Raw genomic sequence first — 17,620 nt, 5'->3', positions numbered from 1 at the left:
TGCTTCTCCCTCTGACCCTCTCCCCTCTCATGTACTCTCTCTCTCATTCTCGCTCTCTCAAATAAATAAATCTTTAAAAAAAAAAAGAAAGGACAATAACCATATGATTATATCAATGGATGCATCAAAAACATTTGACAAAGTACAACATCCATTCATGATAAAAACAGCTCAACAAAGTAGGTTTACTAAAGGCCATCTACGGAAAACCCACAGCTAATATCATACTCGATGGAGAAAAACTGAGAGCTTTTCCTCTACAGTCAGGAGGAAGACAGGGATGTCCACTCTCACCACTGTTATTTAACAATACTGAAAGTCCTGGCCACAGCAATCAGACAACAAAAAGCAATAAAAGGCATCCAAATCAGCAAGGAAGAAGTCAATCTTTCACTATTTGCAGATGATATGATACTCTATATTGAAAACCCAAAACACTCCACCAATAAACTGGTAGAACTGATACACGACTTCAGTAAAGTCACAGGATACAAAATCAGTGTACAGAAATCTCTTGCATTTCTCTGTAGCAATAATGAAGATTACTGAGAGTATTTGTATATGTATCTCTCTACAGAGACAGAAAATAAGGAATCAATCCCATTTACAATTGCACCAAAAACAGTAAGATACCTAGGATTAAACCTAACCAAAGAGGTGAAATCACAAGTGAGAGGAGAAAGAACAACCAACACCACAGCAATACAAACTATTATAAGAGTTCTGTACTCTGAAAACTAGAAAACACTGATGAAAGAAATTGAAGACGCCACAAAGAAATGGAAAGACATTCCATGCTCATGGATCAGAAGAACAAATATGTTAAAATGTCTATACTACCCAAAGCAATCTACATATTTAATGCAATCCCTATCAAAATACCACTAGCATTTTTCACAGAGCTAGAACAAACCATCCTAAAATTTGTATGGAACCAGAAAAGACCCTGAACAGCCAAAGCAACCAAGGCAACCTTGAAAAAGCAAAGCAAAGCTGGAGGCATCACAATTCCAAACTTCAAGTGATATTACAAAGCTATACTAATCAAAACAGTATTGTACTGGCACAAAAGCAGACACATGAGACAACAGAACAGAATAGAAAACCTAGAAATGAACCCACAACTATATAGTCAGCTAATTCTCGACAAAGCAGGAAAGAATATCCATTGGATAAAATACAGTCTCTTTAACAAAAGGTGTTGGGAAAACTGGACAGCAACAAGCTGAAGAATGAAACGGGACTGCACTTTCTTACACTATACAGAAAAATAAATTCAAAATGCATTAAAGATTTAAATGTAAAACCTTAGACCATAAAAACCCTACAGGAGAACACAGGCAGTAACTTCTTTAACATTGGCTGTGACAACTTCCTTGTAGATATATCTCCTGAGGGAGAGGAAACAAAAGCAAAAAGAAACTATTGGGACTTTATCAAAATAAAAAGTTTCTGCTCAGCAAAGGAAACAATCAACAAAACTAAAAGGCAACATACGGAATGGGAGAAGATATTTGTGATGGCATATGTGATAAAGGGTTAGTATCCCAAATATATAAAGAACTTATGTAACACCCAACAAATGAATAATCCAATTAAAAATGGGCAGAAGACATAAATAGACATTTTTCCAAAGAAGACATCCAGGTGGCCAACAAACACATGAAAAGATGTTCAGTATCACTGATTATAAGGGAAATGCAAATCAAAAATACAATGAGCTATCACCTCACACCTGTCAGAATGGCTAAAATCAACAGCACAAGAACAGGTCAACACCAAAAGGGGTGGTTTTGTGCTATTAGTGGGAATGCAAGCTGGTGCAGTCACTCTGGAAAACAGTAGGGAGGTTTCTCAAAAAGTTAAAAATAGAACTACCCTCAGATCCAGCAGTTGCACTACTAGGTGTTTACCCAAAGAATACAACAATACTAAGTGAAAGGGAGACATGCACCCCAATGTTTTTAGCAGCATCATTAATAATAGCTAAATTATTGGAACAGCCCAAGTGTCCATCGACTGATGAATGGACAAAGATGTGGAGGATAAATATATATAATGGAGTATTATTCAGCTACAAAAATAATGAAATCTTGCCATTTGCAATGACATGGATGGAGCTAGAATATCATGCAAAGGGAAATAAGTCCATCAGAAAATGTCAAATACTCTATGGTTTCGCTCATAAGTGGAATTTAAGAAACAAAACAGATGAGCAAAGGAAAAAAAAGGAGAGAGAGACAGGGAGGCAAACTACAAAATAGACTCTTAACTATAGAGAACAAACTGATGGTTACCAAAATGGAGTTGGGTGGGTGGACTGGTTAAATAGGTGATGGGGATTAAAGAGTGTACTTGTTGTGATGAGCACCTAGTGTTGTATGGAGGTGTTGAATCACTATATTGTACACCTGAAACTAATATTACACTATATGTTAAGTAACTGGAATGTAAATAAAAACTTTGAAAAATATACACCTTAAATATACACAATGTTGTATGTAAAATATACCTCAATAAAAAATATTTATCAAAAAATGGTAACTGTGAGATAACAAATGCATTAATTAGCTTGTCATAATCATTTCACAATGTATATACCTACCAAAGGATCACATTATACACCTTAAATATATACAATTTTCATCTGTCAACTATACCTCAATAACGCTGGAAAAATATTTAAATACCTATGCCTGAACCTTAGGACTCAAATAATTAACTGGGCTATTAAAATAAATACTGCAACTGAAATGAGTCTGTGTTTCACTACATCATTAACTTAGTAATATCAACCATGAACTTAATCTGAGAAGAAACAAGAAAGCTCTTATCACTTCAGGAAATTACTGCCTATATAACCATGAAGAATAGAGCACAACCCTGTTGAAATCCTTGTTTCAATTCACTCAATACAGAATGTAAGACGTGGGTCTCAGCAAAATAACAAATTTCTCCATGTCATAGACCTTTAAAAATCATTAAACAGTGAATTTCAAATCCATAAATGTCAAAATCTTACTATACTTCCATTATTGTACTTGTGTCATTGAACCACCTATCCCCCTGAGAAGATGAGCTTCATGGGGACAGGCCTGTTTCTTCATTCTTTTAATGCCAAAGCTGACCTACACAAAGCAACCACCCCAGAAACATTTGTTGAATTACACTGCTTCCTAATTGGTCAGCTTCCAGGCCATCCTCCTCTCCGAAATCCTGCCAGTCAAAAAATACATCTCTGCTAATGTCATTCCATTGTCCCAAACCTTTAATGGCTGTTCATAGTAATCTGCTTTAGAGGATTATGTCCACACACCCTGGCAGGGCGTATAAGGACCGTCACACTGTTCCCTCAGCCTGTATTCCCCGTCTCAGTCCCAGCCTCTCCTCTTCACACACCCTCTCAAGCCATATTAGGTGTTCCTTGAACACTTTTGGATTTTTATGACTCTATGTCTTTGCAAACGCTGTTTCCTCTGAAAGATCCTTCCCCTCTCGTCTGCCTAGCAAACATTTATTATTAAAGTTCAGTTTAAATATTACTACCTTTGCATCTTTCCCTGACCCCTCACAGAATTAACGTCCCCTTCGTTTGTTTTTCTGTACCAATAGGTTTACTTATTCTGAAAATGGACGAAGCTAAATTCAGGGGTAAGGGAAGAAGAGAAGGAAGGGGGGAGCGTCCTGTTGGACTTACCTATGCAGTGATTGCGGCACTACGCGTTAAACACATTGTTCAAGCAGCAGTGGGAGGATGGGGTTGGATAACCTTTCGGTCTTAAGAGGCTATGGCTGGCGTCTTTCGCACAGCGTGTACGTGTGCTCCCGCGTTTGTGTTGAGGGGGGAAACAAAGAGAGACAAAAAACCGAAAGAGAGATCAGAAAGGAGACGAGGGGGGACGCAGTGCAGTAAAGACAGATGGGCGGACCCAAATTTCTTCCGCTTCACCGTTTTGCGGAGGTCCAGCTCTGCATCTAGCGCTGTAGCAAGGGGGTGGAAGAGGAGAAAAGGGGAGGGACCGCATTCCCTCTGAGCGTGCCCGGCCTCGACTGCCGGGCGTATCACCTTCCGCTCCAACAAGGCCAGTTCCTCCTCGCCATGACTCATGCCTATTGTGCCAGGCAGGGCGCACTCTGCCCCGCAGCCTTACAGGTGGTATCGGTTTGGTGAGACGGTTCCCGCCAGGCTAGGCAGTGGAGCGCCGCACAGCGCGCCTTCCAGCCTCCCAGCTGCCTGCCGGGCAGTTCCGACCCAGCGCCGGCAGGCCTGCTCGGTCGATCTTCGATCCAAAGATGCGGCGGGGCTGGAAGATGGCTCTGTCCGGGGGGCTGCGATGCTGCCGCCGAGTACTTTCCTGGGTGCCAGTGCTTGTTATCGTCCTCGTTGTGCTTTGGTCCTACTATGCCTACGTCTTTGAACTCTGCCTGGGTAAGTGGAGCTGGGCACCTACGGTGGGGAAATTATGCTCCAGCGTAATTGTCTGTCGTACCCTTCACACTGGTGTCCCCCTCCCGCGTGTTCTTAACCCTCACACTGCAGGGCTTTTTTTTTTTTTTTGAGGGGTGGGGGTTGTTTGTTTGTTCTTAGCTCTCTGGAGACCTCCTCATCTCCAGCCTCTGGCTTCTCACAATATTTCTTCACCCACGAGGGTCCCACCGTGTCGCCATCGCTTCCCACTGAGGGCTTTTTACATTATTCCCTGGCCTTACCCACAAGAATCTCCTGGCACTTTCCACTAGAGCCCCCTTTTCTCATATAGGACAACCACTTGTGCCTGGTGTTCTCGTTCTGGGGGCTCCCACCCTACGCAATTGAGAAAACAACACACCCTGTATCGTTAAACTGCTTGCACTCTGAATCCCACCAATGCATCCAACTAGGAGCCCCACATTTTCGCATTCCTTCCCACTAAGGAATCCCGAAATATTTCCTGTACTCTCTTACTAGCTCTCTTTTTTCCAACACTGGAATTCATCCTTTTTCCATGATCCTCTCACACTGGCATAAGTGCTTCACAGCTTCTCCCACATAGGACCCCACAGTATGCCTTGTTTTATCCCACTGGGTCTCCCCTTTTCACAAAGTGAAAATGGGCCCTTTATTCTCTTTCCCTGTGGGCTTTACCATTCTGTCATCTTCTCCAGTGGAATGAGGGTCCTACAATACACCTTGTCCTGTCCCCTCACATTAGAGTACCTGATTTTATCACACTGGGGTTCCCTTTCATCTTCTGCTCTCCTGCTTTGAGGAGCATTCACTCCTTTCCATTAGGGTCCTCACATTATTTTCTCACACCTCATACTAGGCACCCTGCTTTTATCACAATATGGTCATGCCTTGTCCACTCTCTTCTCACATTAGTGTCCTCTTTACCCTCCCACAAGAGTTTCCACAATATCTCACACCCCTCCCTAAGGTCACTACTTTTCTTTTCAGTTACCATTACTACTTTTCTAATGATACTCCCCCCTTCTTATCTGTTTTGAAAACTAATCCCCACCTCCTGCAGTTCTCTTTTATTGTTAGCCCCACATTTTGCCATCCTCTTTCTCTAAGTTTTTTTTATTATTATTATTTTATCTCAATTCCCTTTAGGGTTGTCCTTTTCCCCTGTCTTCTCAAACTAGGAAAACACTATCCTTTTCCACTGGGATTTCTAATACTTCCTTCCCAGTCCCATGGGAGCCTCATTTCTTGTCCCATTTCATTAGATCATCCCTTTTATAAATCTAGAGTCTCCTCTTGTACCCTGTCCTGTCACATTATGGAGCATTCCATCCCCTTCTTATTTATAAAATGGTTCCCACAGCCTATCTTATGCTTTCAAACTCAGAATTCCACAATATTTCCTGAAACAAACCCCAACATCCTATCCTGTATGTTCCCCAATTGTATTACCCCAGTCACCTATCCTTATCACTAATGGTTTTATAGTGTTCTTATAAATTCACAATGGAGTTTTTATATTATATCCTGTCTCCTCACAACAGACCTTCTGTTTTTCTCACAGTGAGATCTCCCCTTGCCTCTCTCCTCTCTCATTGAAGAATTTCCATCTCTTCTCAAATGAGATTCACTAATAGTTATTGTTGCTTCAATTTGAGAAATCCTACTTCTAGCACCTTTAAACTTGTATCCTGCAATGATCCCCATTCATTCAGTATGAGGTTCCAGCATATTTCAAGTCCCCTCACACTAGGACTCTTATTTGGCCCTTTGGTCACCCACGCACTGTCAGGTCCTTCCACAATAACTTTATGTCTTTATACTGGGTTTTTAACATCTTAAAAATTATGGTTAGGGTGCTGTTTTGTCCAACCCAGGACCCGACCCTTCTTACAACTTCCTTCTCTTATGTATTTGACAAAGCAATAGTTTACTCCAGGTAGGTGGAGATTAAGTAGGGAGCCAGGAGATAACTGTTTCCCAATATAGAAATTTCTTCTAATAAACTGTGCATGAGAGTTTGAATTTTCTACCTCTCCTTCTTAGATTTATTATGGAAAATGTACTGAGATGTTAAAAATAAATTCAATTAGTTGCCTTTATAGATGCAGATACAGGCTGCTTTTCTTTTTATCTCAAATTTTATTTCAACCTTTACCTCAACAATAAACCTCAGCTTTATTGATGAGTATTAAGTGGGCTATGCAATGATTAGGAAGTTTTACTATTTTCAGACTTCACCATTTTACTTTTTGAATGATTGAAGGGTTAAAAGTTCAGCTCCATTATTATACTATGGGCTTTGCTTCTTAGGATCAATACCATCTTGTAAACACTACTAAGCATATGTTAAAAGTTTTGCAGTACTGACTTACATGAGCTTAGCCAAGCATTCATTTAAAAAATTAATAATAATAATAGCTGACACTTACATAGTGCTTAATCTGTTCTAGGCAATGTTCTAAGTACTGTAGATATCTTAATTCTCTCTATATTAAATCACTTTATCCTGACAATAACCATACAAAGTAGGTACCCTTAGTGTCCCCATTTTATAGATGTGCAAACTTAGGCAAAGTTCAGGTTAGAATTAGTGAAAATAGTTAAAGGAAGCTTAGAGCTTTTTTATTTTGTTTTATTTAACATATTTGCAGAGTACTTGTTATATGCCAGGCACTGTTTTAAATGGTGCTCACGCATGCACACACACACACACACACGTGCACACACTCACACTCAATTCTCATAACAACCTTATAAGGTACATTCCCATTTTAAAGACAAGAAAACTGAGGCACAGACAGATGAAGAAGGTTGCCTAGGGTCATAGAGCTAGTAAATGGCCGAGCTTAGATGGCAACCCAGGCAGTATGGTTCCACAGTCCATGCTTTAACCGCCATAGTGTCATAACTCTCTGCCTTCTCTCAACAAATATAGAAGGCAAAACTTGTGACTAACAGGCCAAATGTCACCTGCAGATGTATTTTATTTGGCCTGCACAGTGTTTTCTTAATATTTTGCATCAGTTATCATTATTTAAAAACCAGGAGAGTAAGGTAGCCTTCACTTCCAATTCTGGCTCCACCTTCATTCTGTCATCTTCATTTTACAGTCTCCTAAAACCTTGGTTTCAGAGAGGTTAAGTCAAATCTTCCTAAGTCACTTGTTTAGGAAATAATGGAAAATTGGGTGTCAAGGCTGCTTGAAACCAAAACAACACAACCAAATTAACAGATTCAAATTTCAATATGACTCAAAAAGTAGTATTAAGGACCTAACTTCTTTCTCCAAATAGAACCTGATGTCTTTATCTGTAATTTCAGGTTAGAACTGAAGCCAAAAAGTGGTATTTTTGTCTTATAAAAGTTTGAATTCTGCCACTTACTAACTAGGAGATCTGTGGCAATTTACCTAATCTTTCTCAACCAAGGTTGCCTCACATGGCGCCTTGCTTATATGGTTGTTCATTCATACCACAGATACTTCCTTAGCACCTACTATATGCTATTTAGAGCATTGTTGTTGTGAGATTTAAATAATATCATGCATCTGTATATCTTCTTTGGAAAATGTCTATTCATGTCTTTTGCCCATTTTTAAAAGATTTTTTATTTAAATTCAATTATTTAACATATAATGTATGATTCGTTTCAGAGGTACAGGCCTATGACTCATCAGTCTTATATAATACCCAGTGCTCATTACATCACATGCCCTCCTTAATGTCCATTACCCAGTTACTCCATCTCTGCACCCCCTGCCCCTCCAGCAACCCTCAGTTTGTTTCCTATACTTAAGAGTCTCCTATGATTTGTCTCCCTCTCTGGTTTCATCTTCTTTAATTTTTTCGTGTCTTCCCCTATGATCCTCTGTTTTGTTTCTTAAAGTCCACATACCAGTGAGATCATATGATAATTGTCTTTCCCTGACTGACATATTTTGCCTAGCATAATACCCTATGGTTCCATCCATGTCATTGCAAATGGCAAGATTCCATTCTTCTTGATGGCTACATAATATTCCATTTTGGATCACTACATTTGTATCTTTGGGGCAAATACCCAGTAGTGCAATTACTGGGTCATAGGGTAGCTCTATTTTCAACTTTTTGAGGAACCTCCATACCGTTTTCCAGAGTGGCTGCACCAACTTGCATTCCCACCAACAGTGTAGGAAGGTTCCCCTTTCTCCACATCCTCGCCAACATCTGTCCTTTCCTGACTTGTTAATTTTAGCCATTGTGACTGGTGTGAGGTGGTATCTCATTGTGGTCTTGATTTGTATTTCCCTGATGCTGAGTGATATGGGGCATTTTTTCATGTGTCTGTTGGCCATTTGTATGTCTTCTTTGGAGAAATATCTGTTTGTGTCTTCTGTCCATTTCTTGACTGGATTATTTGTTCTTTGGGTGTTGAGTTTGATATGTTCTTTATAGATTTTGGATACTAGCCCTTTATTTGATATGTCATTTGCAAATATCTTCTCCCATTCTGTCGGTTGTCTTTTGGTTTTGTCAACTGTTTCCTTTGCTGTGCAAAAGCTTTTTATCTTGATGAAGTCCCAGTAGTTCATTTTTGCCTTTCCTTTCCCTTGCCTTTGGAGACGTGTCTAGCAAGAAGTTGCTGCAGCTGAGGTCAAAGAGGATGCTGCCTGTGTTCTCCTCAAGGATTTTGATGGATTCCTGTTTCATATTTAAGTCTTTCATCCATTTTGAGTCTATTTTTGGGTATGGTATAAGGAAATGGTCCAGTTTCATTCTTCTGCATGTGGCTGTCCAATTTTCCCAACACCATTTGTTGAAGAGACTGTCTTTTTTCAAATGGATGTTCTTTCCTGCTTTGTCAAAGATTAGTTGCCCATAGAGTTGAGGGTCCATTTCTGGGTTTTCTATTCTGTTCCATTGATCTATATGTCTTTTTTTGTGCCGGTATCATACTGTCTTTATGATTACAGCTATGTAATACAACCTGAAGTCTAGAATTGTGATGCCTCCAGTTTTGGTTTTCTTTTTCAACATTTCTTTGGCTATTCGGGGTCTTTTCTGGTTCCATATAAATTTTAAGATTATTTTTTCCAAGTCTGTGAAAAATGTTGATGGTATTTTCATAAGGATTGCATTGAATGGGTGATCTGCTTTGGGTAGTATAGACATTTTAACAGTATTTGTTCTTCCAATCCATGAGCATGGAACGTTTTTCCATTTCTTCATGTCTTCCTCAATTTCTTTCATAAGTGTTCCATAGTTTTCAGAGCACAGATCATTTACCTTTTTGGTTATGTTTATTTCTAGGTATCTTAGGGTTTTTGGTGCAATTGTAAATGGGATCAATTCCTTGACCTTAGGACAAGCTCTCAGTTTTTCCCCATTGAGGATGGTATTTGCTGTGGGTTTTTTTTCTCTCTCTTTTTTAAAAAAATTTAATTTATTTATTTGACAGAGAGCATAAGTAGGCAGAGAGGCAGGCAGAGGGAGAGGGGAAAGCAGACTCTTCACTGAGCAGGGAGCCTGACGTGGGGCTCGATCCCAGGACCCTGGGATCATGACCTGAGCCAAAGGCAGACGCTTAACGACTGAGCCACTCAGGCGCCCCGACTGTGGTTTTTTCATATGTGGTTTTTATGATATTGAGGTATGTACACCGCAGAGGGTTTTTATCAAGAAAGGATTCTGTATTTTGTCAAATGCTTTTTCTGCATCTATGAGAGGATTGTAATGTTCTGTCCTTTCTTTTGTTGATGTGGTGTATCACATTGATTGATTTGTGGATGGTGAACCACCCCCGCAGCCCAAGAATAAATCCTATTTGGTGGTGGTGAGTAATCCTTTTAATGTACTGTTGGATCCTATTAGCTAGTATCTTCGTAAACATTTTTACATCCATGTTCATCAGGGATATTGGTCTGTAATTCTCCTTTTTGGTGGGGTCTTTGGTTTTGGGATCAAGGTAATGCTGGCCTCATAGAATGAGTTTGGAAATTTTCCTTCAATTTTTTTTTTTAAGCAGCTTCAGAAGAAAAGGTATTAATTCTTCTTTAAATGTTTGGTAGAATTCCCCTGGGAGGCCATCTGGCCCTGGACTCTTGTTTATTGGGTGATTTTTGATTATTGCTTCAATTTCATTGCTGATTATGTGTTTGCTCAGGTTTTCTATTTGTTCCTGTTTCAGTTTTGGTAGTATGTATGTTTCTAGGAATGCATCCATTTCTTCCAGATTGCCTAATTTGTTGCTGTATAATTGCTCATAATATTCTCTTACAATGTATTTCTTCAGTGTTGGTTGTGATTTCTCCTCTTTCATTCCTGATTTTATTCATTTGGGTCCTTTCACTTTTCTTTCTGATAAGTTTGGCTAGGGGTTTATCTATCTTATTAATTTGAAAGAACCAGCTCCTAGTTTTGATCTGTTCTATTTTTTTTTTCTGTATCATTGATTTCTGTTGTAATCTTTATTATTTCTCTTTTCCAGCTGGATTTTGGCTTTATTTGCTGTTATTTTTCCAGCTCCTTTAGGTGTAAGTTTATGTTGTGTATTTGAGACTTTTCTTGTTTCTTGAGAAAGGCCTGTATAACTATATACTTCCTGCTTAGGACTGCCTTTGCTTCGTCCCAAAGGTTCTGAACTATCTTGTTTTCATTTTCATTTGTTTCCATGTGTTTTTTAATTGTTCTTATATCCCTGTTGACCCATTCATTCTTTACTAGAATGCTCTTTAACCTCCATGTAGTTTTGTTCTTTCCAAATTTTCTCATGTGATTAGTTCAAGTTTTAAAGCATTGTGGTCCGGGGTGCCTGGGTGGCTCAGTTAAGTATCTGCCTTTGGCTCAGGTCATGATCCCAGAGTCCTGGGATTGAGCCCTGCCTTGGACTCCCTGCTCAGCAGGGAGTCTGCCCCTCCCTCTGCCTCTCCACCCACTTGTGCTTGCTCTCTCTCTTTCTGTCTCTCTGAAATAAATAAATAAAATTAAAATAAAAAAAATAAAGCATTGTGGTCTGAAAATATGCATGGTGTAATCTCAGTCTTTTTGTACCAGGTGACACCTGATTCGTGATCTATTCTGTAGGATGTTTCATGTGCCCTGGAGAAGAATATGTATTCTGTTGTTTTAGGCTGAAAGGCTCTGAATATATCTGTAAAGTCTATCTGGTAGTGTGTCATTTAAAGCCTTTGTTTCCTTGTGGATCTTCTGCTTAGATGATCGGTCCATTGCTATGAGTGGGGTGTTAAAGTCCACTACTAAGATTGTTCTGTTACCACCGCGTTTCTTTAATATTGTTGTTAATTGGTTTTTATAGTTGGCTGCTCCCTAATTAGGAGCATAAATATTTACAATTGTTCGATCTTGTTGGATAGATCCTTTTATTATGATATAGTATCTTTCTTCATTTCTTATTTCAGTCTTTGGTCTAAAATCTAGTTTGTCTGATATAAGTATGGCTACTCCAGCTTTCTTTTAATGTCCATTTGTATGATAAATGGTTCTCCACCCCCTTACTTTCAATCTGGGAGTGCCTTTGGGTCTAAAAAAAGTCTCTTATAGATAGCATTTCGATGGGTCTTATTTTTCAATACAATCTGATACCCTGTGTTTTTTTTATTGGAGTTTTTTGTCCATTTACATTCAGAGTAATTATTGAAAGATATGAATTTAGTGTCATTTTATGACCTGTAAAGTCTCTGTTTCTGTAGATTGTCTCTGTTCCTTTCTGGTCTTTGTTACTTTGGGGCTCTCTCTCCACTCAAAGGATCTCCTCTAATATTTCTTGCAGGGCTGGTTTAGTGTTCACAAATTCCTTTAGTTTTTGTTTTTCCTGGAAACTATCTATCCTTCTATTTTGAATGGCAGCCTTGCTGGATAAAGTATTCTTGGCTGCATATTTTTCCCACTTAGCCAGTCCTTTCTGGCCTGGCAGATCTCTGTGGACAGATCTGCTGCCAGCTTTATCTTTTTACCCTTGTAGGTTAAGGATCTTTTTCCAGAGCTGCTTTCAGGATTTTCTCTTTATTTCTGAAATTTTCAGGTTTCATTATTATATGTCAAGGTGTTGACCTGTTTTTATTGATTTTGAAGGGAGGGTTCTGTATGCCTCCTCAACTTGAATGCCTGTTTCCTTCCCCAGATTAGGGATGTTCTCAGTTATAATTTGTTTAAGTAACCCTTCTGTCCCCCCCTCATTTTCTGGGACCCTTATTATTTGAATATTATTTCGCTTTATGGTATCACTGATTTCTCTAATTCTCCTTTCATGATCCAATAGCTGAGTTTCTCTCTTTTTCTCAGCTTCCTTGTTTTCCATCATTTTGTCTTCTGTATCCCTGACTCTGTCTTCTGTCTCATTTACACTAGCTGTTAGAGCCTCCATTTTTTTATTGCATCTCAGGAACCGCATTTTTAACTTTGACCTGATTAGATTTTAGTTCTTTTATTTGTACAGTAAGGAATTGTCTACCGTCTTCTATGCTTTTTTCCACCCCAGCTAGTGCCTTTATAATTGTTTTGAATTCTAGTTCTGATGTCTTACTTATATCCTGTCCCAGCAGGAGTACTTCTTCCTGTTTAAATCCCCAGCAGTGAGTACTTCCTGTTCTTTCTTTTGGGTTGAATTTCTCCATCTCATCATTATGCCCAGAAATGAATAAAAGAAAGAGAGAGAAAAGACAAAATTAACAACACCAGAAAAATACAAACAAAACTAACCAGAAGAAAATGGAAACGAATCAAAATAAAAAAGCCAAATAAGAAGTAAACCAGAACAAAACAGTAAACTAAATCCTGGGGGTATTTTGGTTTGTTTGATTAAGAAAACTAGATCTCAAAATGGGAAAGAAAGAAAAACCTGTATATAAAAAAATACAACAAAATACAATGAAGGAAACCAAAAATAATATATATATGTACATATAAAACATATATAGATAAACATGAAAAAAGAATTGAAAAAATAAGAAAATAGCTGGAAAAAATAAAACTAAAAGACTAAATAATAATAACAATAATAATATAAACATGAATGCTATATTCTGTTTCCCCCAAGTGCTGAAGTTTTGCAGTTCTCTGTGATCAGTAAACTTCATGCTAGTGAATTGTTCCTACTGGTCTTCTGGGGGAGGGGCCAGTTGCACTGATTCTCAGGTATCCTTGCCCAGGTAGAATTGCGTCCCCCTTTACAGGGGGTAGGCTCAGTGTAAAGGGATGCAGATTGCACTATATGGCACTGTTTTGCTCCCTGAAGGCTTTCAGCACCAATGGGGGGGATTAAAATGGCAGCACCCAGATCTCTAGCCCTGGAGTTTAAATACTGCCTACCTGACTCTTCAGTGAGCCCTCACAGAAAAGCAGTCAGTCACTCTTGTCTCCCTGGTTTCCACTTGAATTCTGTGTTCACCCAGCCTGTGACTGAGCATTTTTATCTCAGGCAAATGTCCCACTTTCTAGTCTCCAAACTTTATGGACTCCTGTGATGTGAACCCATGCCATTCCTCCTGGGGGAAGGAGTGGGGGGTCTCACTGCACTTCTGCCTTTTGCTGGGCCCCTGCCTGGAGAACAGTTGCTTGACAGTGCAGCAGTTTGCAACACTGAGCAGAAAGCCGGTGCCTAGACCCTCTGTTTTCAGCCAAGTTTCCACACTCCGAAGCCTGGAAACTGCCACATTCAGTCACCCCTGTTCTTGTGACCCCGGGGATCATGACACCACACTGTCGCACCTAGGATTCTGCCCTGCTTCACCACCTGAGCACCTTTAAGCCAGGGATGTCCCACACTGTTAGCCGACCTCTGAAAGTTCTGATTTTGCACTCCACTGCTCATAATACTTTGTGGTGGCTTCCTTAAGCTAGCTCCTGCCCCTCCACTCTATCTTCAGATATATCACCCAGATTCACATCTCCAGACATCCTACCTTACAAAAAGTGGTCACTTTTTTATTTGTAGAATTGCAGCAATTCTTTTCTTAGATATCCGATTTATTTTGCATTTGTTCAGAATGATTTGATAACTATGTAGCTGAATTACAGGGACCAGATAAAATTAAGGTCCCCTACTCCTCCACCATCTTAACTACTGGGATCTCAACTCGGAATCTTTTTTTTAAATTTCCTTTTCTGATTGTTCATTGCTAGTTCATAGAAATAAAACTGGTATGTATTGTTGACCTTATATTCTGTAATTTTGCTAAATTTGCTTATTAGCTCTAAGAGATTTTTCAGTGGATTCCTTAGAATTATTTGTACAGTAGGATCACATCATCTGCCAATAAAAATAATTTCATTCCTTCTTTCCAATTAGGATTTTTTTTCCTTTTCTTGGCCTTATTGCACTGCCTACAACTTTCAGTACAACATTGAATCAAAGTGATAAAAACAGGCATCCTTTCCTTGTTTTTTATCTGAAGTAAAAAGTTTTTAATCTTTTGTCATTGAGTATACTGTTAGCTGTGTGTTTTCCATAAATGCCCTTTATCAAGTTGAGAAACTTCACTTCTATTTCTGGTTTCTTTTTTCAAAAACATTTATTTCTAGTACAGTTAACATACAATGTTATATTAGTTTCTGGTGTACAATACAGTGATTCAACAATTCTGTACATTACTCAGTGCTCATCACCACATGTGCACTCCTTAATCCCCGTCACTATTTCACCCATTCCCCCCACCAGCCTCCCCTCTGCTAACCATCAGTTTGTTCTCTATAGTTAAGAGTCTGTTTCTTGGTTTCTCTCTCTTTTTTCTTTTGTTTTTTTACTTTCTACATTCTACATATGAATGAAATCATATGGTATTTGTTGTCTATCTCTTACTTGTTCTGCTTAGCATTATACTTTCTACCTCTGTCCATTTTGTTGCAAATGGCAAGATTTAATTCTTATTTATGGCTGAATAATATTCCATTGAATGAATATATACCACATCTTTAGCTATTCAACTATTGATGAACACTTAGGCTGCTTCCATAGTTTGACTATTGTAAATAATGCTGCAAAAAAACATAGGGGTGCATGTATCTTTTTGAATTAGCGTTTTTGCATTTTTGCAGTAAATACCCAGTACTGTGATTATTGGATCATAGGGCAGTTCTATTTTTAACTTTTTGAAGAACCTCCATATTAGATTAAAGGCCTAAATGTGAGACCTGAAACCATAAAAATCCTAGAAGAGAGCACAAGCAATAATTTCTCTGACATCGACCCTAGCAACATTTTTTTTTAGATCTGTCTCCTGAGGTAAGGGAAATAAAAGCAAAAATAAACTATGGGACTGCATCAAAATAAAAAGCTTCTGCACATCAAAGAAAACAGCCAACAAAACTAAAAGGCAACCTACTAAATGGGAGAAGATATTTGCAAATGACATATCTGATAAAGGATTAGTATCTAAAAATGTATAAAGAACTGATACAACTCAACACCCACAAAACAATCCAATTAAAAAATGGGCAGAAGACATGAAGAGACATTTCTCCAAATAAGACATCCAGATGGCCAACAGACACCTGAAAAATGCTCATCATCACTCATCACCAGGGAAATGCAAATCAAAACCACAATGAGATATCACCCCACACCTGTCAGAATAGCTAAAATCAAAAACAAGAAACAACAAGTGTTGTCAAGGATGTGGAGAAAAAGGAAACCTTGTGCAGTATTCCTAGTTTCTTGACTATTTTTTATTCATGAAAGTTTGTGGTATCTTGTCAAATACTTTTCTAGCATCAGTGGAGATGACTGTATATTTTTTCCTTTATTCTCTTATTGATTTTCATATGTTGAAGTAGACTTATATTTCTTGGATACATCTCACTTGACCATGATGTATAATCCTCTAATATGCTGCTGAATTTGGTTTGCTGGTAATTTTTCAGTAGTGTTACATCTATATTCATGAGATATTTGTATGTCATTTTCTTTTCTTGTGACGTCTTTATCCACCACAGGCATAAGGGTAATGCTGGCATCATAGAGTAAGTTAGGAAGTGTTCTCTCTTTGATTTTTTTGTAAGAGTTTGAAAAGGATGGGTGTTTATTCTTCTTTAAATATTTGGTACAATTCACCACTGAAGCTATCTGGTCTTGGATTTTTGTTGTTGGGAGATTTTTGATTATTGATTCAATCTTTTTAAGGTCTGCTCAGATTTTCTTTCTTCTTGACTCAATTTTGGAAATTTCTGTGTTTTCAGGAATTTGTCCATTTCATCTAGGTTATCCAATTTGTTTGCATATAATTGTTCCTACTATTCTATTATAATCCTTTCTATTTATGTAAGTTCTCTATTACTATCTCCACTATATTTCTGATATTAGTAATTTGAGTCCTCTCTCCTGTTCTGGTTAGTTAAAGGTTTGTCAATTCTGTTGATTTTTTTCAAGGTCCCAACTTTCAGTTTCATTGATTCTATTGTTTTTGAGTTCTCTATTTTGTTTTTCTCAAGTCTGTTCTTTATTATATCCTTCCTTCTGCTAGCTTTGAATTTAGTTTTCTCTTCTGTTTTAGTTCCTTAAGGTGTAAAGTAAGGTCATTGATTTGATATTTTTGCTCTTTAATAATGTAGGTATTTAAAACCATAAATTTGGGGTGGCTGCATGGCTCAGTTGGTTGAGTGTCTGCCTTTGGCTCAGGTCATGATCCCAGGGTCCTGAGATTGAGCCTCACATCAGGCTCCTGCTCAGTGGGGGTCTGCTTCTCCCTCTCCCTCTGTGCTCTCTCTCTCTCAAGTAAATAAATAAAATCTTTAGGAAAAAAAAAGCCATAAATTTACCTCTTGAGTACTGCTTTTACTGTATCTTTTAAGATTTGGTATGTTGCCTTTATATATTCATTCATTTCAAAGTATTTTCTATTGTCACTTGTAATTTATTCCTTGATCCATTGCTTAAAAGTTTATTTTTTAGCAAAACATACTCTTGTTGAATCACAATGTTGTACACCTGAGACCAATAAAACATTCTGTCAGCCATACTCAAATAAAAATTTTTTTAAGAATACATGAAGTAAATATAGCAAAAGATTAAGACCTTATAAGCTGATTAGTTATAAATTGAAAAAGGGGTGTGTTGTTTAATTTCCCCATATTTTAAATTTTATAGTTTTTGTTGTTATTCATTTCCAGTTTAATTCCATTGTGTCAGAAAAGAAACTTTGTATGATTTCAATCTTTTAAATTTAAAATCCACAAAAAC

At 38.2% G+C, this 17,620-nt stretch overlaps 1 protein-coding gene across 5 annotated transcripts in view; it reads left to right on the top strand.

Annotated features, from left to right (window-relative positions):
• Positions 1-4,114: 4,114 nt before the first annotated feature.
• ZDHHC15 (zDHHC palmitoyltransferase 15) overlaps positions 4,115-17,620 on the top strand; it is a 156,148-nt gene continuing 142,642 nt past the window's right edge. For 3 of the 5 annotated variants that reach the window (XR_012374796.1, XR_012374798.1, XM_025883901.2), the window contains exon 1: positions 4,121-4,429. Coding sequence is in view for 1 of the 5 variants with exons in the window: in XM_025883901.2 (XP_025739686.1) it covers positions 4,294-4,429 (136 nt within the window). In the remaining 4 variants the exon portion in view is untranslated. Of the gene's footprint in view, positions 4,430-17,620 lie in introns of all 5 variants that reach the window. The other 2 variants (XR_012374799.1, XR_012374800.1) reach the window with 2 other exon arrangements.

Source organism: Callorhinus ursinus, unplaced genomic scaffold (genome assembly GCF_003265705.2).
Source record: "Callorhinus ursinus isolate GAN/ISIS: 27379988/994484 unplaced genomic scaffold, GSC_fseal_2.0 scaffold40, whole genome shotgun sequence".
Classification (NCBI taxonomy): domain Eukaryota; kingdom Metazoa; phylum Chordata; class Mammalia; order Carnivora; family Otariidae; genus Callorhinus; species Callorhinus ursinus.
Note: the sequence above shows the minus strand (reverse complement) of the source record. Positions and strands in the feature narration are given on the sequence as shown.